Here is a 25308-nt window from a genome sequence, read left to right on the forward strand (position 1 = left end):
TTTACTGGACCAGGTGACACAGCTGAGAAGTGACAAGTTCTTGATCACAAATGCCCTCGTTAAGGTCTGAAATCAAAACTTCAGTATTCAAAGCTGGATAGAAGATGAAGACCATTGCTCAGAGTTCACTTAAATACAGATCACTTTTACCATCTCGGAAACAAAAGGCAGCTCCTGGGAAGGGAAGCGGTAGGAGGGAGACGGGGTGTTCTCGGTGGAGGGAAGAGCTGAGAAAGCAATTGCCTCCTGAGGGTAAGAGACAGGCAGTTTATAGCTGGTGGCAGGTGAGGAGTTGACTGTGGAGGGGAGAGATCATACTGAGCCCATAGATTTTATTTTCTGGCCCATTGAATGTATTTGGTATCTAGCAGAGCTATGAATTTTTGCTGTTATGTCAGTTTAGTTGCTTGTAAAACTGCATCTTCCATTCCAAAGCTCGTATTTGAGAAGTGCTCTGTAGGTTTCCCTGGAGGATGGCCTGAGAGCCTAGAGATGAAACAACTGTTTAATGAGAAGGGTCCTTCTGCTGACACCTGGCTGGTTTTGTCCTGAGTCAATTGTCTCCATGGATGTGCTTTGGTTTTAAACGTTTGTTCATGCTTAGTTACCATCCTTACAAATATTCTAAAATAGGAATACATGATGTTCTAGTAAAGTAAAAGGTATTTTCCTTTTTGTGCTGAGGTACTTGTGTTTCCAAAATCTATATAAAAATTTGCTTAGTCAGAATAAAGTGGAGTGAGTTTAATATTTGTGAGATTTCACCATTTCCTTTGATATTTATTTTGACTAAATTATTCTTGCTGCTTACAATGTTTGTCTCTTTATTCCCAAGCATCTAACTTCTGCAGTTTGTCCTATGAATGCTTTACTAGGTCCTGTTTGGTGAGAGAATTCCTGAGATGTGATCCTGAAGGCCAGGAAGCCAGTACCATGTCTGAAATAAAATGTTGTTAATCAGGAGGGAAGGGAAACGTTTTTCTTTTTAAAACTAAAATTGATGAGATTTAGTAAGTCTCTCTCATTTCAAAGAGTATGATGAAAGCTTTCTAAATTGAGAGCTTATAACCTAGGTGGTTTTTCTCTGGGTGTGCACACATGAATTGCTCACTCTGCCTTTTATGTCGAGTGACTTATTTGTTGCAAGGGAATATGAGAAAAAAATTTTTTTCTGGGAAATAAAAAAGCCCTCATTTTTCTTTCCATGGCTGTAATGGCTTCGATTTTTCAATGTGGTCTGAGGGCTTTGTGTTGTTTTTCCTCAAAAATGATATTCCATATACATATCTGCTGTATTTTGAGGGCCTAATTCTGCTGCTCTTAGGAAGAACACAGACATGCAGGTTAATGGCAGAGCACACCTTGCTCTGGAATATCTTCTAATGCCCCTTTGAGCTTGGGAGTGGTCTGGAGGGCCACCATTTCTTTAGTTGCAAAAAAGAGATGAGAGGAAAACCGAATGCTGGAGGAGGAGCGAGGAAGTTAACACGAAGAAGCTTATAAAGAATTAAAATACTTGCCTTATTTGGTTCTCTGTTTAGAAGATGGTATTTGCTGATGTTAGGCCTGATGACAATTTACAGGACTACTAGGAATTCTTCTGATCCTCTTAGGGACTATAACTAATCACACAACAGCCATCTCTTAGCATGCAAGTCTTAAGCATCCTGAAAAATATTCTGTTTGCTGCTTTTGAAAGCGCTGTGAAGAAGATTAAAGCTCAGGGGGGTTGGGGCAGGGAATCATAGCTTGCTGTCAAATAAAAGTGAACATCACTGTGAGCAGTCCAAGGAATCAGAACAGCAGGAGTTATCTTTACAATGCATACATTGGATATATTAGCACTTACGGTTTATAATTAAAAATCTTCAAATAATTAAATTTTTGCATTGTTTCTGTTTCTATTTTTTATTCTAAGGTTATGGGAAAGGTTGATACCATGTAGTGAATTTGGGATTGATTTTTTACTTTGGGAAATCTTTCAGAAGAAAATGTAAGAAAGGCTAAAAAGTGTATTTTGTCATGAAGGGTTAAAAGCTTCATCCTGACGCTGTCTTTTTGGAGTTCTGTGCTGCATGAAGCTAAGTCTTAAATAAAACACAGTTCTCTGCAATGTTAATTTGCACAACATCCTACTTGTTGGAGGCCAACCAGTGAAATGTAGTTTGGTCTTGTTTTTCTCTGCACTTGAAATATTTTTTAAATGCCATATTGTGCTGTAATTTGTGTTGTTGGTTGTGATGTTCGTATTTGAAATGTATTTGAATAATTGCACATGCGGTTTGCGCGTCATTTAATTCCGTGATCTGTATGATTCCTCAAAACATCTTTCACTTCCAAGAGCACAGGCAAAACAGTTCTATAAGCAACTATATTTGTTCACTTGATACACTTGCATTCTTTGATTGCCTTTCAATATAGTTTTTCTCACCTTCTGATACAAATAATGCTGATCACTCCATCGCTAGGCTTCCTCTCTCCTATTACATGAATGACTAGTTGAATAAAATATAAGGTCTAGGAACTGTGACTGCTTGGGCAGTTCTTACAGTGGAGTGCATCAGCAGGGATATCTCTTGAGCCTGGTACTGTCACATCTGCATAAGTGGTGAACAGAAGGTAGGCAGTGAGGTGAGAAAGTCTGATACTAACTCACTGAATAGTCAGGATGGGGGGGGATCAAGTGAGTAATCGTAGAATGCCCATGGAAGTCTAACTAATTAGCAATAAAGTGGCAGATAAAGATCAACATCCTTAAGTGTGAAGTTGCATGTGAAGAAAAATAACAAAATCAAAATAACGGGCTTTGCACTAATTCCTGCCTCTCTGCCCCCGAATGAGATCTGTAGAGAGTTACATTTCCATTAGAAGGGCAAGTGGATGATCAGTTGGGGCTGAAAAGTGAATTGAATGTTAGGAGATGTTGGGAAAGGAGAGAACAAAGCGGAGAGCTCTGTCTGTAAAGATCCACCATGCAGTTCATTTCCCCTCATCTCACAGGACATAGAGAAGCTGGGAAAGGTTCCAGAGAAAGGTCTATTTAAGTTTTCAGGACAAGGAGTGAAGGAGATAAAACTTTTCAGCCTGTGTAAGAGGTGATGACCTCTGATAGTAATCTGAAAAATCATTAACAGCTCGAAGGAGGTAAAGATTAATGGTTTATTGCCTCTTCCAGTGTGATGTTAAGTGAAGCTGGGGGAACCGGATTGCAAACAGACAAAAGAAGGTGGTTTTTCTTGGAGTGGGTAGTTGAAATACTGAAGTTGCTTTTGATAACATGCTGAGAGTAAATGTGTTGGAAAAATTCTAGGTGCTCTCAGGAAAGAGGAATATCATTGAGAGTTAGTGACTGGAAAAGGCATCTGAGGAAAAACCCTGATGTGAAAACAGCAGGGAAATGAAAGAGGACTGCATGTGGTTGCCCTGCTTTTTCTCTTCCTTGAACACTTCCTATGTCACTTGTAGGCAGAATGATGGGTCTTGGGTCTGATACAGCTGTTCTCTTGGAAATACTGTATGTCATTTTTATGTTAAGTATGCATGTGCTCAGGCATTCCCAGAATTCCCAGGGTCACTGTAATCTCTTTGGGAGCAAAGCTGTAGTCAGGGTATTTTAACGTTTTTGAAGTAAAAAGGCAATACATTGGGAACTGAGCAAAGATTATTACCACATATTTTAAATAACTGCCAAAAAGTGTAGAACAAAGCAGGAAAATTTTCTTTTAGAAAAGTGTGTTATCTGAGGTATGTGTTGTGATAGATCACTGGAGTCTTGCACCAGAATGTAACTTTGAAAAACTTAACTAATTTGTGTCTAAACTATGTATAACTAACTTTGGTAGAAAAAGATAATTTGAGATTTTCATTGTTAAGCTGAAATAATAAACTGAGTGAATGTATATTTGTACATTATTATTATTATTATTATTACAAATGCATTTTCAAACTGCGAAAGAAACTGCTTTTGGTTAGGTATTCACATTTGTTAAAGGTAATAGTCTATTAAAGGTTGTTTTCTGTTCTGCAGAAGTTATTTAGTGACGTCAGTCAACATTTTCCAGGGTGAATGCAGATTGGTGGTATTATATTGTCAGCTTGAAGTTGGTATCGGGTAGCGTTGCATGATGGATTAATCACAGTGGGTAGCTCATTATTTGTAGAAGATGATGTGAGTATCTTTCAGTGAGCTGACAGTTTGTAAAGGTGGCTGTAATGAACTACCAGGTTATAGCTTGCCTGGAGTAATTGAAGCACCTCATCAGATGCCCAGCAAGCATATTTTTCCTTATCACCCAGCTTGGGTCGTAGGCTTTGCGTTACTTAATAGACACAGGATGGGAATGTTATTATGGTAGAAGAATATATAATATTAAAGCAGATTTCAGGTAGTTGAATGCTGATTGCGAGCATTTAAAGGGGTGTTTTTTATTCTGCAGATTATACACTTGTGATTGCCGTGGAGTCCTTTGTTAATACCTCAAAATCAGAACAGTTTTTTTACTCTATTTGGCGATGGACATACTGCTGTAGAAATACACTGAAATACATTTAAGACTATATTAGCTTTTCTGTTTGTGAATGATATTACCCTGATAATTCCTGTTCTTTTTTTTTTTCTTGTTGAATATATAAAAATGCTGTGCTTTATCTGTGGAGTGATGAACCTTGTCTGCGCTAACGCTGAAGTAGCAAACGTAGGTGGTAATGTTTATAACGTAGTCAAAAGCACGACCTGAGCACATGCCCACATTATTGAGCTAACTAGCTCATTTGCCAGTACCGGGGAAGTTGTAAAAACTCGGGATCATAGGCAGGTTGTACAACCTGTGCTATTTTTAATGCCATTAGGGCTTTGCTGCTGTTGGTGTCAGAGCTAGTTGGGTTGGTGCTGGGCTATCGTGAATGCCGTGGTGTGTTGCAGACCTTTGGTCACACTGTAGGTGTGCTGAGAGGTGGTGTCTGTATCATCCCATCTATTCACTGGCTTCTGGCTCTATTCCTGAAAAAGTCAGCCTTGGGTAGGAGTCTGAGGGCACCGAGATTTTCTGAGCCACGTTTACACAGTCGGCTTGTAGCCACGTGGTTGAACTAGGGAAGGGTCCCTCATGAGGAGCAGGCACTTTCCTTTGCTTTCCATTCTTGCAAGGTGGGCTCTTAGCCTCTATGTTACTGACAACAGCCTTGTAGATGCCCAAATACCTGGTCTTTCAGGCTTCCTCAGTCACCATCTATTCCTCTAAGACTTCCATTATATATTCTTTTAGTAAGTGGGGGACAGTGATGACTTTGCAGTTTGAGGGAGAGGTGATGTGGATTCAAAATAACTTCACCTGCTGCTACCAGTCCCTTCAGGCAAACTCTTCTATTGCAAATATTTTCTTTAATAGCAAGTAAGAACTGAAAGTATTTTCTTTTTCTTTTTTTTTTTTTTGTTCTGCTGCATAGCCTTATAGTCGCGTGTATGCGACTATAATTTTTTCTGTTTCAGATATGTTTTGGTACCTTTCTGTAAAAATTCTGTCTATAACTCTTTAATCATAAGAATAATTTTAAACAGAGGCAGAAAATAACTGATGTGAAAAAAACAGAAGTAGTTTGGTGTATGTAGCATCCCTAGTCTATAAGGCTTTTGATTTAATTATTTCAAGTTTGTGAATATATGCTTTTAAAAGAAATAAGCTGTGAAATTCACACACACTACATGCACACCCTCACTCCTAGTTGACTGTGGAGGCTTTTAATGATGTCTTATTAGAGGAGTTTTTACTTTCTGTAGTGTTTGTTCTCTCTACAGTGCTATGGCTTTACTTTTCTGCCTAACTGTTTTAACACAGAGGAATTGGTTGGAATGTCACTTCTAATTTTAACTGTCAGTTTAGTTCTTTATGTGATATACCATAGCTAGCAGTAGATTTCCCCCCTCCCTCCCTACAGCAACAAATCTCCTATTGTAAAACCAGTTCATGATGACACACTTCTCCCCCCCTCCCACAACGGTACATCAAGTCAGATTTACAGGAATGCAAAAATAGCTGAAACGTGCTGTTCTCTTCGACATTTCAAAAGTTTCCCAGTGCTTTCATTTTTTGAAAGCTTTCTTTTTTTTTTTTTTTTTTTCTTTTTTTTTTTTTTTTTTTTTTTTTTCCTTTTTTATTCTTTTTTTTTTCTTTTTTTTTTTTTTTCTTTTCTCTCCAGTCCAAAGAAACATTGCAGGCTGGAGTCTGCAATAAGATAGTCACAAATTCCAGTTTGTGCATCTGGAGCTAAATACTTGAATGCTAGATGTCAGTTTGGTACAATTAAACTTCCTTTACATCAAAAGGAGATATGTACAGTTATGTAGGGGTGAATATGCAGTTAGCAGACACCTATTCATACGTGTGACCATCTCTTCAGCTTTAGACATGGACTCCACAGAGTGGAGTGTCTTCAGTGCTCTCAAACTCATGAATTACAGCAGACAGTCATGGACTTACTACTGTAGTACCTTAGTTTTACACCACCATCCTGACAGCAAAGCTTGGCCAATCATTTGGCAAAGTGAATTGAAAAGGTTTCTGCTAATTCTAGATTTAGGGACTCTTCCTGAGCAGTTTCATTGTGATATTTTAATTCAGATATATGAATCGTTGAATTGCCTCCTCAAATCAGTGTTTTAAAATAATTTCCAGGTCCTGTGGGGTGGTGCTGTGCCTTTAGACCTTGTCAGTATTTAGAGAAAGATGTAATAGTTCAAGGTCTAGTTGCTGTTTGGCATTTGGATTGATCTAGTAAGTTTTTAAAACAATTATCCAAGAGTACCAATGGCAGGAAGAAAAAACCCCCAGTATATTAGGTCTTCACACAGTATTACAGATCTGATTTTGATCCTATTTTCCATGCATAAAGACCAGATCATTTGAATTTACTCTTTTATTAAAATGAAACCTAGAAGAAAATAAAATAAGAGCTAGTCCAGATGAGCTCATGTTATGCACTTGAAATGAGAGAAATTTTTGATCTCTTCAGGTATTGAAAAACGAAGCTGATCCTCTATCAGATATGCATAATGGTTTCCTTGATTACAGTTTTGTCATTTCATTTGTAAGTAAATTTCTTGTTAGCTTTTTGTGTGACAGAGCATAGCATAGCTCATCTAAATGATGAAAAGTCTGCCATAATAGTAATCCTGAAGGTATTTTTCTTCAGGTTTGTGTCAGGATGTAGGAAATGTTTTGCAGCAACATGTGCTTTATTTTCTGGCAGCCCTATGCTCTTTCATCCCTTTGTCTTGTTTCCCTTCTTGTTCCCTCTCACATACAGAAAAAAGAAATGCACGCCCTCTGATCACTGCTCTTGATTGTGTATCTTGGAAAAGCACTCAGATTCAGTGAAGTTGCAACATTGCTTCATTCCAGCTTCCACTGGTGAAGGGAGTAGAGTAACTTGTCTATAAAAAGAGGCTCTTGTGCTGCAGCATCTGCTGTCTTAAAACTCAGAGAGCTTGAAATCTTACTCTCTCTCGTTTGTAAATAGTGTTGCATATCAACTGCATAGTGAGAAAAACTGCGCCGGCACAAATTCTTGTTAATTATTTGAAGGCTATTTTTGCTAAGCCCTTGCCAATTTGCCTGTGTTATGTCTATCATATACAGAGCAAAACATGAGCTCTTTAAGTCTTGGCAGCTGTAGCAAACTATGTGGAATCTATGCTTCTTCATTCCTGGCCTTTGTGAACATCTGACTTGCCTGAAAGCCACGCCAACAGGGAGTTGCATTTCTTTATATAGTGACCGACTTTCACTTACCACAGATGTATGTTTTGGAGGAAATATTAAGTCTGGGGACTTCTCACGTTTATGTGTTTCATCTGTGGAGCATTAATATCATCAGAAGAACCATTTTCTCCAGGGATGGAAAGTGGAAAAGGTGTTAAGAATTATTTGACTTCTCTTTTGAGAGAGAGCTGGTAAAAGGTTTTTTGTATTCACAGATGAGTCTTAGATGGTCTCAAACCTTTGTTAACTTCAGGCTGCATTATACACTTTTTCAAGTCAGGTTTATCTGGGAGGTTATGTTGGTGCTTCAAAATCTAAAGAATTAAAATAGTTACCAGCATCATTGCTGATAGTGGAGAACTCTTCATAATTAGTCTCCTGTTTGGTTTTTGGACTATTATTGCTTATTGTCCCAAGCTGACTTTAGCTGTTGCTCATAAAGACTTTTGCTTTCCTTGGTAGAACCTCAAAGAACGCCTGACTTGACAGCACTTGAGAGTCTCCTGAGTTACCATGTATGCTTAACTTGCTGGAGTCTATAAATTAAAAAGTTCCCAAAGTAGCACTTGTATTTCTCCCAAAATTTACTGCGTTGTTTCACTACTTTCTCCTTTTCTCTCTTTACCAAAAAAAAAAAAAAACCAAAAAAATCAGATTTTTTTTTTCAATCTACATGACAATACACTCCTTTTAGACCAGCCCAGCCTGAATAATATTTCAAAGAAATCAATTTACAAGTGGTTTCTAGAGAAGTGTGCTTGCTTTTTCTTAGTCTACTACAGCTTCTCTCTTGACTTCTGGCACATTTCAATATAACATAATGTGCTTCTTTTTCACACTCCTCTGTTTTATTTTAACCTCTTCTTGCCTTTGGATGTTGGTTTGTATTTTGATAACTGGGTTTGGAGTATTCATTTAATAAGTGGTAAAAGGTGAGAGTGAATAAATATAGACTTTCTCAAGGAAATCATTGTTAGACTTTCAAGTGTTACATGTTGTGTTACTAGTCAACCTTACAGTCTTACTGTATTAAATTTTCACTAATTAGCTCATGGTATTACTAGGTAAGTTAAGGGCCCTTTTGTGAGAAAATGCAGGGTCAATGCATCCCTTTGAAAATGAACATGAAACTCTTGGCAAAAAGTCTGCTTCTGCTTCTAGCAGGCCAAGTAACACAATGTAAATGCAGAGAAAGGGGTGGACAAGAAAACTTGTGCATATTAGGCAGGTGTTATAAATATGAGCTGTTTTATGAATTCATTGAGTGTCAGGTATGTGAAACTAAAGTTCAGGGTTTTGGTAAAATTGGTCTACAATATGAAAAATTTTTCATCTTTAGGATCACTTGGAATAAAGTACCACCTGAGGAAGGAATGTTAAAATAGGATTCTACATTAATCCCTGCAGAATCTCACGGAAGTGGAGAATGAGCTCTGTGACATTCATGTTGGAAACCTGGAGTGAAGGGAATGAATGGGTGCATGTTCTAAAGGGTTATTTGTTACAAGATATTAGGGATAAAAAATGGATGATAAAAGTTTTAAGGGAAAAAAGATTAATTCCGAGGGAGTGATTGATAGCTTCACTCTTCTGAGTCACACGTACTAGACTAGAAGAGTCTGCATCTTCTCTGCAAAGCACTCACAAAAAATGATAGTGGTAATTTGTATCCTATTGCACTCTGCAATGGGTCCATATCACTTAATGTTATTTGAATTGCATAGCCAGAGACCATATTCGAAATTTCGTGCAAAGATAAAGAAATCCCTTTCAAATAAAAATGGAAGAGAAATGCCTTCTGTAAGATTACATGTTATCTTGTTCACTTGAAAAATATCCTACTCTTTGAATAGAATCTGACATTTGATTCAGCCTTATTAGTAAATATGAAAGTTTGAATGAGTTGGGCTTGCCTGACTTGCTTAGGAATGAAGTGGCATCTAAACTTTTGAAAACTCAAAGTATGAAAAAACCAAAAAACTACTGAGTTACTTTTTGAACTTTCCTGCATGGTTTTTACTAACAGTTTATTCCTTTTATAACTCATCTAGCTGAAGTAGGATGGCACAGATTAGTAATTAAAGAATGCCTGTATCCATCTGCCTGGTGACTATTATGCTTTGTTGTCTTTGTATCTACATGTTGCATCAGCTGTGAACAGCCAAACAGAAGGACTTCCCAGTCAGGTTCCAAATCCTAATATTTTCTCATCTTTGTCTCACAGAGCTCTGATGCCTCTGAAGTGGTAATCCTGGAGCGCTGCTGGGTTGTGGAGTTCAGGAGTAAAGCAGATGTTTCAATAGTTCTCAGTAAGTAAGGCATAGCTCAATGTATTCAGTGTGAATCTTTTTATTTCTGACAACAAAAATTACAATAAACCCCCCCAACCACTTTGCTAAAAACTTTGCTAAAAACTTAGCTTAAGTGTATCCTGTTGTCTGTTCGATGCATACGTATAAATACTGATGGTCTCTGAATTCATGTCTAAAAGAAACTCCTAAAAGCTATTGTTTTTCTAAAATCAAGTGAAAGTCATGTCATCTTTTTCCTCTGACAATAAATAGAAGTTTGAGGTTTTGTTTTGTCACATATTTTGTACAATATGGGGCTTATGTTTATGCTGATGCATAGCCAATTCATCTCATTCTTCAATGATTAATCATTGCTAAACTCCCTGTTAAATGAGAAGTTTCCTGTTTTTCTCACTTTTTATCAACTCTTCATTTTTAAAATTGTTTAAAACAGGAATAAAAATAGCTATTTCGTAGAAGCCAGAATCCTTGCTTTAGGGGAAAGAATTTATTTGGAGAAAATGCTGACTTAGAGTTTTCTCTGCAGGAACATCTCAAATAGTGATTGTGTTAGAAATTTTTTGACATGGATTCTTGCAAATACCACGCAGAGTCTTCAAGTCCTTAGATCAATTTGCTATTTACTGTTAGCTGTGGTGGTCTAAGACCAGAGGCAAAAAAAGTTATACTGCCTTTGTGGGCTTGATGACCACCTTTATGCTTAATAGAGGTTCCTATCAGCTATTTTTATACTCACCAAAATCTCCAGCCCACTTCAAGGGAAACATTGCATTAATTGTCCTCATTTTTGGCCTCACCTGATTGTGATTCTTAGTGAATGGTCACGTTTGAGAAGGCAGGACTTAAAATGTATTCATTGTGGATTTTGTCCTTTTCTGGGTAGTATTCTGGGGAGTAGCTCAAATCCTGCATCTTCTGTGGGGAATGAAATGGTATGTTTTGTGCCTGCTGTTGAGGCACTGCATCAAACAGGACTGCTTTCTGGATATGGAAGCATTACTTTGCCTGACTATAAGAGCCAAATGTTTACCGTTGACTCTCAAATTGAGACTTTTCTAATTGTGCCCTCAATGAGTCCAATTCATTCATAGAATAATCAACTTTATGAGTATAAATACAGTCGTGTCAGTTCCCTTGTGGCATTTCTTTTACAGTGCTTGGACATAATGCTCCTGAACTGAACCCAGAATACAGCTGTAATTGCTGACAGGACTCTTTCAATTAGCTTTGAAGCCTGCAAACAGGACGGTTTCTGTGGCAGCGAGACTGGCAAATTTTAAGCCCAAAAGCTGTGCAAGTTAGACAACAATGAATACTGAGTAAGCACTTCAGGCTGCCTGTGGAGAAAAAAGAGACTGTGAATATGTGTGCAGGAAGAAATATGCTTGCATAGTTAGGAACAGAAATTGCTAGCTGAGACATAGACTTCCCAAAACAAGGTTTTTGAAGGTCAGCAGTGTGTCAGTAGTCACCAGAGCTAAGGGTAGCATTCTAACCAGCCTCTAAAAACATATTAAAGAAGAAAAAACAGTACAGAAAACTTTAGGTAAGCAGAGCCAACAAGAATGAATGCCTGGGGCACGACCTAACAGAGATAGAGACAGACAGGTAGAGGAGAGATGTATTTCAAACTTGGCAATTTTCCTGTGCTGGAGAACAAGGACAACGACCTGGCTGATGATTTGTTGGATGGGAAAAGAAAGCCAGACTATTAGGAGGTATTAGAACAAAACTGAAGACAAATGAAGATGATATACTGTGTACTGAATGAAGATAAAATACCAGAAGAAGTGAAATAATAATCCATGTACTGTAGGATAGAATAAAATTCAGAAGACAAAATGGGGGAGAAAATAAAAACTCAGGAACTGGGAAGAGAACTTTGTCAGTGGGGGCTTTGACTGTGAAAAGCTAACTGCATTGTCAGAAGAATAGATTCATGGGCTATTGGGAACCAAAACCAGCTATAGAATGTGTATCTGGGACTTCAAAGGATTCAGGTAGAAGCAGAATAGGAAGACATACCTGCTCACAGTGTCAAATTCCTTGGGGAACTGATGGAGGAGAGCTCTGCCAGAGCACAGCAAAAGCTCCAGGAAAAGAGACAGAGTTGATCTGTGAGATTACCTTGTGGTGTGGCTGGGATATCTAGGAAGAGAAAATAGTAAAGGGCAGTGGAGTAAACATGGAGAGAAAAATAAGGACATTTTCATGGAACATACTGTGAAGCTGAAGATCACCTCAGGGCACTGTGGGCTCTGAAACATAAGGGGAAGGCAGAAGAGGTCAGGCAGTCAGAGCAGATAATCCTGTCAGTGCTTCAAGTGTAGTGCTCCCAAAAAAGCAGCCCAGCTCAGAAGGTTTCCAAGTGGACCTTGGAAGGAAACAGAAGTATTTGTTAGGTGAACTTTCAGTCCATATGTGGCTGATGGCTTAAATGCCCTTGTGATGTGAACAGGTCACCATTAGCAGGACAGGTCAGACGCTGGTGTGAGGTGGATCTGATTGAACGAGGTAGTTCACATGGGTGTGATTCACTCCTGAAATCAGGAGGTGGGGAAGAGGTGCTCCAGGCACCCCAGCAAAGGTTCTCCTGGAGAGATCCCAGTGGAGCGGGTACTTCCCTGCTGCCTGTGGAGAGACCACACTACAGCTGGGGGTAAAGTGTGAGGAGGAAGGAAGAGCCGAGAGGAGCTCTGACCATATCGCCCCAGCCTTCAGACCTCCATACTGCCTGGAGTGTGGGGAAGGCAGAGGAGTTGGGGGTGAAGTTGGGCCTGGGTAAAAGGGAGGAGTGAAAAAGTATTTGTTTCTCCTCTTTTAATTTGCAATAAATTATTTTTCCCAGAAGATGAGTCTGTTTTGCCCATGATGGAAATGGGTAAGTGATCTCCCTCTCTTTATCTCGCCCCGTGAGCTGCCTCTTCTTTTCTCCCTCTGCCCTGTTGAAGAGGGGGAGTGAGTGAGCTGTGGGGCGGGTGGCTGGACCTGGCCAAGGCCAACACACCCCGGTTAGTTTGCATCAGGCATCGAAGTGTGTTTTGACCACTTCCAGAGGAGTCAGTGTTTGAGCAGAAGGGCAAAGAGCAGATAAGATAGGCAATCAGGAACAGAATGTTGGTAGTTTTTTGGTCACTGTTATGTTTCCCTGGAATAGGGAATAGGAGCTGCATGGCTGGATGTTTGAGCTGCTCCCAAGAGCAGTCTGAGTTGACCACTGTGTTGTATAGAGCCTCATGTAGGTGAGACCAAAGAACTCTGCCTCCCTTTCCTCCGTGTGGCACTGGACAACACAAAATTGGGAATGTACCCAAGGGACACAGCCACAGTGAAATGAAAGCAGATGTGAGAGGCATCATGCAAGGGCTGCCTTCTCTTGATTTGTAAATCCCTTCTGTGTTTCAGGAAAAGAGATTCCTGAAAGATTGCATTAATTGCATTACCGTGTGTGGTCCCTTGGTGAGAGCTAGGGAGGTAAGAGCTGTAACATCCAGGGAGGGCTGGTGAGGAATGAGGGGAGGGAGGCAAGGAACAGAGGAGGAAGACAGAGCTTTTGATACAAGGTCACAGTCATCTAAAATACATCGCAGTAAATCGGGGGGGGGGGGGAAGGCCTGTATGTGGGAATATCCTTAAGACAGCAAGCATTCCCTTTTGCCATTTGTAGTATGCAAGCCACTTAATCTGGAGCTTTTTCTCTCAATAGTAGTGGCTTGCAAAGGCAGGCAGGTATCACTCCCTGTTTTAGGGATGGAATAACTGAGGCATATGCAAAGGTTACCCTTGCCAATGTATACAGAGAATCAAGATCTCTGAATCCTGCCTTTTTTAAGGCAAACTGATGGTCTAGCCAGAGATATGATCTAGTTATTTCAGGAAAAGCAGTCCTCTGCTTTGCAAAGGCCACACTTGGTGTTTTTGGTGAATGCTACGGTGTTTCTGTTCAGGGGTCCTGAGATATCACTGTGGTATTCAAATATTTCTGTGGTTTGCATTGCTTCCAGCATAGGTGAGATATTTGATGAAAGGGGAGAAGCAATGTGGCATGTGTGAAAGCTGACAGGTATTAAAAGAAACAAAGTACTGCAGTAGTCAACCTAGGGTACCATGCTGTATTAATTTCAAATATTCAGACACTTGGTGAGGTTCTGTGGGGACTTAAATGGAGATTATAATGGTATCTTATATAAGTTCATTCCAGCATTGCAAAATTTAAAAAAAAAAAAAAATCACTGAAGATAAAAATTTTAATTAAATTCTTTATCTTTGATTGAAAATTTAACTTCCAAAGGAAGAATAACATAGCATCATGAGTAACCATGGGATGATTTCATCACCACTAATTTGAACATGAAATGCATCAGCATATAGAATTCAGACTGCTTTGTGAATTAAAAGCCTCTGATGTCTGTATTAGAAATATCCTGCGGATATAATTTACGTATCAAAGCTTCCATTCTACTTTTGTTACAGCATATGGTGGTTAGCTCTGATGGTGCTTTATATTTTAGAGTGCCAGTGACTCACTGATATTCTTAACCATTTTCCTCTGCTGAGCTAGCAAGTGAGAATTACTTTTTTGCTGGTGTGTGTGAAAAGAGACAGACAACCTTTAACCTTTCTGAACTCTCTTACTTTGCATATTGGCATAAGAGGAAAAGTAGTGCACTTCTAGAAAAGTCCAGGCTGTCATCCTGGACATTGACCATGGGCTTTGTAGGTTTTTTTTTTTATTTAAATAATCCCAGTAACTTCTTTTTTTGCTTGGTTCAACATGATGTTATGCTTATAACTCTCATGAAGGAAAATAAAGCAAGCCAGGGAGTATCAATCTTCCTGCATGTTTAGTAAAATAAACCAATAAAAACTTCTTAAGAAAAAAAATGAAGATTAATAAGAGAAAAAGGTGTAAAATCAAAGTGTTTTCCCCCTACCCTTGGAAATGTGTTTGCTTTATTATGTTTTTATTTTGAAAGCCTTTCCATTAAATTGCAGTCTTTTGAAAGATAAGAGTCAGCTCCAATAACTGCCTAAACTTTTTTTGGTGACTCCATTATTTCTGAATTCACTGAAACCTCAGTTTCTGTCTAAGAGATTGTGATTTAAGTTACAATAAAGTACATTTTAAAAATTAAGAGGTACATCATTGAGATATTTTTAACAAGAAATTTGTTTTCATTTTTAAAACAACTGTAATGTCAAAGTACTTAGAGCAAAAGGGGCAACCAATATTGTTAAATTGAAAAACTTGGAAAATTTAGGTTTTGTTATGAAATAATTGGAAGAAGGAAAAGTTATCTGTGGATGATGGAACTAGCATGAAAATACATTTTTGATTTTAGGCACTTGGGTTAGAGTAGAAAAAGCTTTCCAGTGCCACTGGGGATGTAAGCTTCTCTTTGTGCTATTCCCTTATTTGACAGCAGTCCTGTTTGAGCGGGGGCCTTGAGTTCTTTGTTTGAGCTGCTGGGAAGGCCTGTGGGACCATAACTTTCCCTGCTGACTTCTGTGGGAGAAAGTCTTGTTGAGATCACACTTCAGTAAAAGAACTGTTTGTGAACAGAGTCCTGCTCAGAAAAAGTTCTGTGAACAGATATATTTGCTTTTCGCTGCTTCTTTGGGTCTTGCCTCCAGCTGAGTCTCTGATAATGAAATAAGGAGGGGCAGCAAGGTGGACAAGCTGCTGGAGGGGCTGCTAAGATCCTGCTTGCAAGGTGTCCCCACTTCAGAGGGTGCCTGAAGCAGTAAAGCCATTGGACCACATTAGCTTTCCATAATGTCACTGTAAAGCAGCACTCCTGCCCAGCTAAGCAGAGCTTCAGTTCAAGACGAAAAAGAGATAAATATAGAATGATTTATAATTTTCCTTTGAATTTAGGACTAGGAAGTTCAATGCTTGTTTTGCAAAGAAAACCATTGTGTTTAACTTTCTGGAGGTTGTGTGCCTGTATTTTCTGCAGTAACTTCTTAACTGTAAAGTATAAAGTGCTTTTGTCCACCTATGAAATACTACTGCATTTATTTTCATTAATTATATTTTTATGTTTTAATATATCTAGTATTTATTGAAATATCATCAATGTAATATAATTAATTAACCATGTAGTAATAATTATTTAGTTAGTTTTTCTTTATTTAGTTATAATTCTTCTGATATGTCTACCATTCATTTGAGGCCTTGCTTACATTTGTGGGTCCATTAATTTCAGGAAGATTCATGTCAGCTAAGTTTTGCCTCCCTACTGAAACTTGGAATTAAGTGTCTGAGCTTGTTAGGGCTTACTGTATGCAGCTGGTGTAGAATAATAGCCAACAACAGAGAGAAAAGAGGTGATGATCTTTATTATATAAATAAACCTGTGTGCTCCTTTATTGCAACAGGCTTTTTTGCCAGTGTGCATTTTTCACGTTGTGGTTCTTCTGGCATGTCAACTTTTTGTACATAAACTGTTCGTTCAGTACCTAATGGGGGATCTACAAGAGAGGTGGAGAGGGACTTTTTACAAGGGCATGTACTGATAGGACAAGGGATAATGGCTTTAAACTGAAAGAGGGCAGGTTGAGATTAGATATTAGGAAGAAAATTATTACTGTGAGGGTGGTGAGACCCTGGCACAGGTTGCCCAGAGAAGCTGTGGCTGGCCCATTCCCTGGAAGTTGTCAAGGCCAGGTTGGAATGGGGCTCTGAGCAACCTGGTCTAGTGGGAGGTGTCCCAGCCTATGGCAAGGGATTGGAACTAGGTGCAGTTTAAGGTCCCTTCCAACCTAAACCATTCTGTGACTGCATGCTTTGAAACAGCAGGGGAAATAGATAATTTACCTACTCTTGGATCTGCAGAATAAAACTTTCCACATTTGCAGTGGTGAGTATTTTTCAGGCATTTTTATATGCTTTTCAGAATTTAACTTATCTGTCAGAGTACTCCAAAGATCTAAATATAGCAGACTGTAGTGTTTTGAAGTGATAGTTTAGAATGAATTTCCACATCTCAAAACTGGCACCTGTTTGATCAGAATACAGTGAATTATGCCCACTCCTACTGCATTTCACTATCCATTTCTGGTTGCATGCATATTAATGGTGATTCAGTATGCCTTTTGTGCTTGGCAGTCTGATTTTCACAGCTAAGAGGTAAATATAAATAGCATGATTTCAATTGCAAAACATTGATTTCCTCCCAAAGCAGATGTTTTTTTATCTAGCTAGTGGTAGGATATTTCAAGGCAAGATCACTGTTCCTATTTACATTTAAAGATAAAGAGCCAAAATGAAAAGAACACCTTGATATATTTGTATTTTGATTGTTAAGTATTGGCTTGTCTCTCTGACAGTCCTTCCTTCACTAAGGTATCTTGGATATCTAAACTGCTTTTATTAAAATTGTCTGTGCTTTTAAAGGCTGAGTGGTAGAATCAGGTGTTAGTTTTGTTTTTGTTTATTTTTGATTAGAATGCTAGTTAATTTTGATCTTGATCCTGTTTGATTACGTGACTTTCCTTTCATTTTTTCCCACTGGTAGCTCCAAAATACTATGAAATAAAAAAACTTTTGTGTCATTGATGTCAGTGACAGAAGGGAGTAGACTCCTCTGCTGCTGCAGATCTTACCAGAGCAGCAGCAAAGTTATCAGCTTTTTTAATTAGGAGCTTTCTGAAGGTCACTGCCCTCATGGCTCAGATGCAGTACCAGATCACACTGTGTCTCTGTGCATCTTTGACAAGCAGTAAAGCTCAGCTTGTTCCAGTTTGGTCACTCAAGTATGGACTTCTTTGTGTAAGAAAGGACCTGATGAACATTTGCATCTCCCTCACATTTTGAATGTTCTTCTCTCAAGAATTGAATACCTTATTTTTCTGACTGAGCCAGGACTAGAGGCAAGAGTTTGAATCCCTTTTAGCTTTTTCAATTGCCCCTGAAGCCAAAAATATGTTCCCCCGCTTTCTGCTCTTCCTTCCCATCTTTCTTCATGAAATCTATAGTCCAACTGCTATATGAAATGTTATTCAGCATTTTTAACAGCATCTGCAACCACAGTTACATTTCTGTAGATCCAGCCCAGAAAAAAAAACAACTTATCCCACCTCCACGAGAATTTGTGTACAGTTTTAAGAGGCTTCCAGACTTGAGGTTTCATCTTCTGTTCCCTCCGTAACAATAAAAACAGAGTTAATTGTAACTGGCAGATGCTCAGTTTATGAAGTGCAAACAGGTCTAGAATAACGTGTGTAAGTGCCCAAGGTTAGATACACAAGTTAGTAAAAGGAATTTAAGTTCACATTGTATTGAAAAGAACTTTTCTATGTTGTTTGCATTTTTGAACTTGGTATGAAAACATTTAAGTGTTCTTTTTCACCCAGTAGTATGATATATAGCTTATTTAGGTCAGAATGATTTTGATGTCCGACCAAATACTTCAATCCTTATTAATGAAATAGCACAGGTGTTTTATAGAGTTTTATGCTTCTAAATTAGCTGATAACTTCTTTTAAAGAAGCATTGATTTTTCTTTCTTTTCCAGTTTGCTCTTCTCAGCGTGTGTTGCAGTAAATGTCACATTTAATTTGTGACTCTGTGAAGCCTGCTATACCACAGAATTTTAAATGCCTAAGAGGTGTTTTTTCTTCTTGTGCTAATCTTAATCAAATGACCAACCCTTGCTACTTACCTGGATTCCTTGGGAGCTTCAGCTTCCCCCCCCCCCCCCCCCCCCCCCTTTCTTCTTTTGTTCTTAGAAAATTTGATTATTCAACAATTAGGCTTCAGGCAGAATGGTAAATGACACGTGGATAGTAAGGAGGTCAGAAGCTCCCACATACAACCTGTTGAGTCTTCACAGAGGAGTTATGTTGTGCTAAATTATCTGCATGTGTTAGTGATTTGTATTCTGGCAAGGATGAATGAGAGGCTGAGCATAGTGAAAATCTCTAATAGAAGAAATGGTGGACACATTCATTCTGGTGAATCCCACTCTCTGTCAGAACTGCGTCTGCTGCCCCTGCTAAATCAAATTCTATTTCAAGTTAGCAGCTCTGAGGCTGCCTGCTAGGCTGCTGTGCTGAAAAAGGATTTCCCATTTTGGTTTGATTCTGCCACCCTGTTTAGCTTTTGGAATTAATTGCTTTTGGAACCACTCTGTGGATAGGTTTAGTACTGCACCAAGTCTGAAGGAGTTGGAGTTTGACTCAAAAGATGGATGGGGGTGTGTTGTTCTGTGACCATGGAAAGAAATGTATGTGTGGTGGTGGTTTCAGTTGTGTGTGACATCAATATTTTCACGATCCCCCCTTTGAATCCTAAAAGCTGTGTTTATGTTTTCTGAGTGCAGAGTTTCAGAGTGGAGAGCCGGATCTTTACCTCGAAGCTGCATCGAAGCCGGATTGTGAGTCTTGGGCTGTGGCACTGGGAGAGGCAAACTCGGAAGGTTTGCGGCATAAAATTCAGCAGCTCCGGAGGTTGATCATGGAAATCAAAGAGGAGAGATCCGCAGGTGAAGCACGGCAGTTCCTCCCTCCATCCCAAGTAGACAGCCTAGGAGAGCCCCAGTTCACGAGTAAGTGCGTGTGCTCATTCTGTGGAGTGGTACAGTAGAAATGGCCCAGTCTCTGTAGTGGCACAGATTGTGTCACAAGTAGGGTATGTAGTGCTCTTTAACTTCTTGCTTGTCAAAGTGCAGTTGTGGAAGAAGTAAACTGATGAGAATTGTCTTTAAATGCTTTTACCTGATATATTTTGGGTTATGCAGATAACCTTCAGGGGAATGAATGTGTGGTTTCTATGCTTCTGGCTTTTCCTCTCGAACCTGTTTTCTTCATAAGACTTAGAAATATTTTTTTCCTCTTTTATGTCCTACATGAACATATGGACTACTGTTTAAAATGTAGTTTGATAACTTTGATAAATGTATAAAGTTTTAGTGATACTTAAATTAGTATCACAGATTTGTTCTTTGTGATATAAAAGCACTCAGGGGATTTGAATGCAAGTAGCCATATGTTGAGTTGTATTTAGTGCACAGGGGTCTAGAGACTGTATTTCAGTTGCCCAGTCACTTAATCAACTCTATATCCAGCATATTCCTAAAGCTGTTTCAGGTAATATGCTAGTGGGAGAATTCAACCCAGAAATTTGCTGTAACTTCATTTGAAAAAAAATATAAATCTTTTTTGTTATTTTTTTCTGACCTTTCTAAGCTCTGCAGCTGTAAATTTTCTGGCACAGATGCGAATGATTAGCTACAGTGATGAGAACAGTGTGAAGCTACACTTATTCAGAAACATCAAGTTTGCATGGAGCAAACACAGTTATAAATTTGGGGCTTTATTTCTTTGTGGTTTGTTTTTGTGATTGTGTGGGGGTTTTTATAAATAAAAATCTCGTTCCAGTTCATATACCAATTTGGTCCTTCTCATCTGACCAATTTCTTCAATACTGACAAATACTTAATACTATTCACTGGAGACAATACATAAACATCAACAAGAGACAGTTTAATTTCTACAAGCTTCATTGAAACTGTAGTTGTGGTCCAGTTACTTTCTGCAGCAGGTGAACAACTCAGTGTTATTTACCCTTCCTTCCCTTCTTCCCTCCCTTTTCTCTTGCTGCAGCTCTGTTGTTCACTCCTTTATTCTAGGACAAGAAGAAAATATTGTCCTTTGCAGTAAAAGATGCAACAGAACATTATTTCACAATGGATTAGAATGTTGTTTTTGTTCTTGGTATATTAGGAAAGGAATTAGTGTGCTTATCTTCTAACAAAGAGAAGTTGGTTTTGTTGCTTTACAGTTTGTTTGTAGGTCAATAAAGTGGTTATATTTTGCTATAATAACCTGATTTACATACTTTCACACAACATGGGTTTTGGTTTTTAATGTGATGACATACCTACTTAAAAATTATTTGTTATATTTAATATTTTCCCAACAGTATATACTTAGTTATTGTGATTGAAGATCTTACAAGTATCCATCCATGAAAGGCTGGGTTTTTTTTAATTAGTTTCCCTTCCCAGCAACAGAAAGTTTCTGTTAAAAAGAAAAGTCTTCAAAAGTAGTCTTTTTTTTTTCCCAGGCAAATATTTCATGCAAAGTTCTCTTTCACTGTAAGTTTGTAACATAAAATATTACTTCAGTGGCAATGGCAGGTAGGTAGAGGCATATGAAAGCTTTACTATGTATTAAAAGGCAAGACATGGAAATCAAATTATTTCTAATTTCTTTTTTTCCTTAATGTTTATAGGTATTCAGAGAATTGCAAATGAGCCAAAGCTGGAGTTCAGTCTTGGTAAGATATCATTTTGAATTTTTGCAATTGTAGTGACCTCTGTGTGTGAAGAGATTATATATACATATATATATAGAGAAAGAATATTTTACAGTGTAACACGTTACTCGTTTAAAAAAAAAAAAAGAAGAGCCCTGGTTCCTTTAGGTGGGAGATGTGCCTGAGGTGCCTGTGCATATCTTTTGAAATGCTGATTATAGTTTCTTAATTGGTTGGAATGGCTAAAGGTCTATTGAATTCTCTAATGCTGTGCTGCTCTACCAAGCTGAAAATCTGCCCAATAGCTTTTGTGAATGTCATTTATGAAATGCTGCTTATTTGGGAAAAGACATTCAAGTAGAAGTTTTTAAAAAGATATTTTGTTCAGATAAGAGTCCCGTTACTTTAGAACAAGCTTGAATCCAGAAGTGATATTATTTTGTAGAGTCAATATAAATGTGTACCTGATTTTGACTTTTTATACTTAGTGTAAGTAATTAGTATATGAGAGCTATATATTGCTATAGTATGTAAGAGAACTTTGTTTTGGGAGGTGTTATATCAGCTCAAGCCTCCCCCTCTGTTCAAAGCTACACATCTTGATTAAGGTGGCTCGGTAAGTCAAGCAAGCTAATTGAATGATCATGTATTTGTGATACAAGATAAAGGTGCACAGTATTTGCAGCCCCAAACTGCATTTAGAAAGAAAGATTTTCTACTTTGACACTGTTCTTTCAGTGCAAAAGCTCTGAAGCTTTTGAAACAGTAGGTGAAATAGTTATTTGCTGCAGAAGCAATAAATACAGTAATTTCATACCAGCGATAAGAATAGCTAGGTTTAGTTGATTAATGGTTGAGCACTCTCTTCAAGTTGTCTTTTCCAACTTAAATGGTCCTATGATTATTCCCTGCTCTTGTGTGCAGGAAAATAACACAATTGCAAATAGTGTCCAGTTTGAAATATCTGATGCTACATCCTCCATGCATTCTGAACAGACTAAAACTTGTCAAATTTGTTATGATTTTTGCATCCGTATGACCTGCTAATATTCATCTCACGTACACTAAGAAACTTTTACTCGTTGTTATTCAGTATCTGTTACATTTATTCTGGTGTAAAAACTTTAAAACACCTATTTCAAAAGAGAGTGTGTATGTGAGGAAAAGGGAAATATAGATCTCTGTAAGCAGGATATTATATAAATATCCACCAGACTCCATTATTTGGAGATACTGAATTATCTACAAACAAATATGCCTGAGAAACTCCCGAACACAGCAAACAGATTGGCATCAGTGACATGACTGCAGGTTCTGTTTCTACCCATTCCTTCATGGGAGCCTGTTTCCTTGATCTGACCTTGTCCTTGGATCTGGGTTTTTACTTGACTTGTGTGCTGCTGCAACTGTGCTGATGTAAAAGCTGATACCCTAAAGCTGTGCCCTCAGGGCAGATGCAGTTCTGTTTGATACAATCATTTTTAGACTAACTTTATCTGGGTACCTTTATCTGTATGTCTTTTAAAAATTAGATAGTTATGACATTACAATAAACTTTGTCTAGTAGTTTTTTGGTTTTTTTTTTGGTTTTTTTTTTTTTTTTTTTTTTTTTTGGTTTTTTTTTTCCTGTAGGGACTATTCCTGCTGAAATTGTTAAATGTAGGCATGGAAGAAAGGCCTGTATCTCTGTTGGGGAATCACTATGCCATAATAATTATTAAGAGCTATTTTAACTTTTCTGTGCCTCTCATTATGCATTACATAGGTGATGTGACTGTAATATATGGGCATAACTAGTAATTGCAGTGTTCCAGTGATACCAAACTCCCAGAATGACTCTGGTGTGGTATAGGAGAGGAAGGAAGGTGCTGCAGGTAGTGACTGCAAATTAAATGAGCAATGCTTCAGGAGAAGTTGCTTCCAGTGATAAACGTGCCCCAGCAGGCAGAGGTGTAGAAACAAAGTAAAACCATTTTCAGACTTGTGCTGGACGAATCTCTGTTCACTCATGGTGTCAGTGTTTGTGTTTTGTATTAGGTTGTTTGTAGTAGGCTTTTATGTTCTGTGGTTTGTTTTCCAACATTATTGATTGAGTCATTGCAGCTCTCTGAGTGATCTTATACATTGACTTCTGCTGCTGCTCAGGTAACAAATAAGAATAGCAGAGTAAACCTCTTGTTTTTGACTGGTACTCCTGCCCAGTGTCATAAACCGGGAATATTTGGCCATGCAGGAAACTGCATAAAGCTGATTCTTAGTGTCTTCATCCTAAAATAATGCTACATATTTAAGCATAATGTATTTGCATTAGGGGAATCCAGCATCTGTGCTGTTCACCTGGTTACTGACAGGGCTGGAAGGGACTCACTCTGGCAGCCTGGTCTGGGCACTTGGGGAACACGCTCTGCTGCTGGCAGGCCAAGGGCACTGGTTGACTGACATTGCCCTTTGAAGGCTTGGATTATGTCTAATTAAAGACTTGGCATTAACTTTAGCTAATCAAGGCCTTCCAAGATCTCTCTGTGAGGTGGTGCAAAGCAGGATGAGATGGGAGAGGGATTTGCTGCAAGCAGACACACTGCTGCGATGTGTGCCTGGCTTAGGTAACCAAATCTTAGGGCTCTGTAGAGACATTTCAACTTGATTAGACTGGCCTTTGGCATTTAAAATTTGGAAGGCAAATCTATCAGCTAATGACCTGTAAAGCTGGTCTCTAGCCCTGAAAGAATGGCTTATAGCTATAATTTTGTTCATATGCACTGTATAATCAATATTATATTAGTGAAGTAGCATGTATATATATATGCAAATAGACCTTTGCTTATATCAGTTATTATACATCTTTTTAACTGTATTAAAAAAATTGAAAGTTTTCTCATAACTGTATTTTAACTCTTCTGTCACTAGCTGGTCAATAAATAACATTCAGGAATGGAACTTGAGTAACTGAAACAAAATGCAGCTTTTTAATAATATTTGGATACTGCCTAATACATGAGTTTTATTTAGGGACAGTAAATACTGCTTTTCAAAGTTTGAGGTTCTGATAACTAGATTTTGAAATAACATTACTAAAGTCTTCCTAGGGGTTTGTATTCTGTTGTGGTAGCTGTCTTGCTATATCCCTAACATTCTAGAAAGCATTCTCTTCATAAAATGTTGGAAACATTGCCTTATTTTATTTTATTTTAAAGTTCAATAAAGTGTCTTTTTTTTTTTTCTTTTCCTGAGGTTAAAGCAAAGAAATAAAACTCTTCTGAGTTATGGCTTTCCACTGCCATACACTCAGGATTTTCAGGAGTGTACCTGCTCGTACTCGTAACATAACTCTGGAGTCAGAGCATTCTTTAGACTAAGATGTTTGATTTTTGCATTTCTGGAGACTCTTTGGAAAAATGGCTGATTTCTGAACCTTGTAGCTGCTGATAAGTTTTACTTTGCAAACTTCCTCCTGTTGTTTGGCTTTTCAAGTCATCGTGTTCTGCCTGCTGTTCCATGAAGGAGGTAGCAGGGTGCTGAGCAGAGAGGAGGAACAGAGCAAAAGGGATCAAAACAGACAGTGGGCCTGAATAACAAACCAATCTAACACACAGTGAAGCTGATAAGAATCTTTCTCATGACTTTGAAGTGTGCAGGGTTAGTTCTTTCATAGATGTTTATTTTGGAGCTACTGTTCTTGGCTGCTTCTTTAAAATATCTCATCCCTTGAGTCCCAGATGTAACTAAATATGGTGCAGGTTCCTGACTTTCCATTGATGTAGCATAGCTACTGTGTGATATGTCAACTCAGCTAAAGTATTAGGTAATAGTTATGGGAAATAAATTATGTCATACATGTTGGTGAACACTATTGTGAAGTTTTCAAGAGCTTGCACCTCTAAAGGAATTTGTATTTACCTGATGGTGAACTGACAAAGCAGCACAAGAAAACTCCAATAATCAGAAAAATAAGGGAGCAGGATTGAAGGCACAGTTG

At 38.3% G+C, this 25308-nt stretch overlaps 1 protein-coding gene across 7 annotated transcripts in view; it reads left to right on the top strand.

The window, feature by feature from the left end:
* INPP4B (inositol polyphosphate-4-phosphatase type II B) overlaps nt 1–25308 on the top strand; it is a 371943-nt gene that overhangs the window by 153806 nt on the left and 192829 nt on the right. For all 7 annotated transcript variants that reach the window (XM_039391277.1, XM_027729659.2, XM_039391278.1 and 4 more), the window contains 3 exons: nt 9982–10066; nt 19396–19620; nt 21309–21353. In XM_039391277.1, the coding sequence (XP_039247211.1) occupies nt 9982–10066; nt 19396–19620; nt 21309–21353 (355 nt within the window). The remainder of the gene's footprint in view (nt 1–9981; nt 10067–19395; nt 19621–21308; nt 21354–25308) is intronic.

This window comes from Pipra filicauda, unplaced genomic scaffold (assembly GCF_003945595.2).
Source record: "Pipra filicauda isolate LSUMZ 115617 unplaced genomic scaffold, ASM394559v2 scaffold92_size2517590_pilon, whole genome shotgun sequence".
NCBI classification, from domain to species: domain Eukaryota; kingdom Metazoa; phylum Chordata; class Aves; order Passeriformes; family Pipridae; genus Pipra; species Pipra filicauda.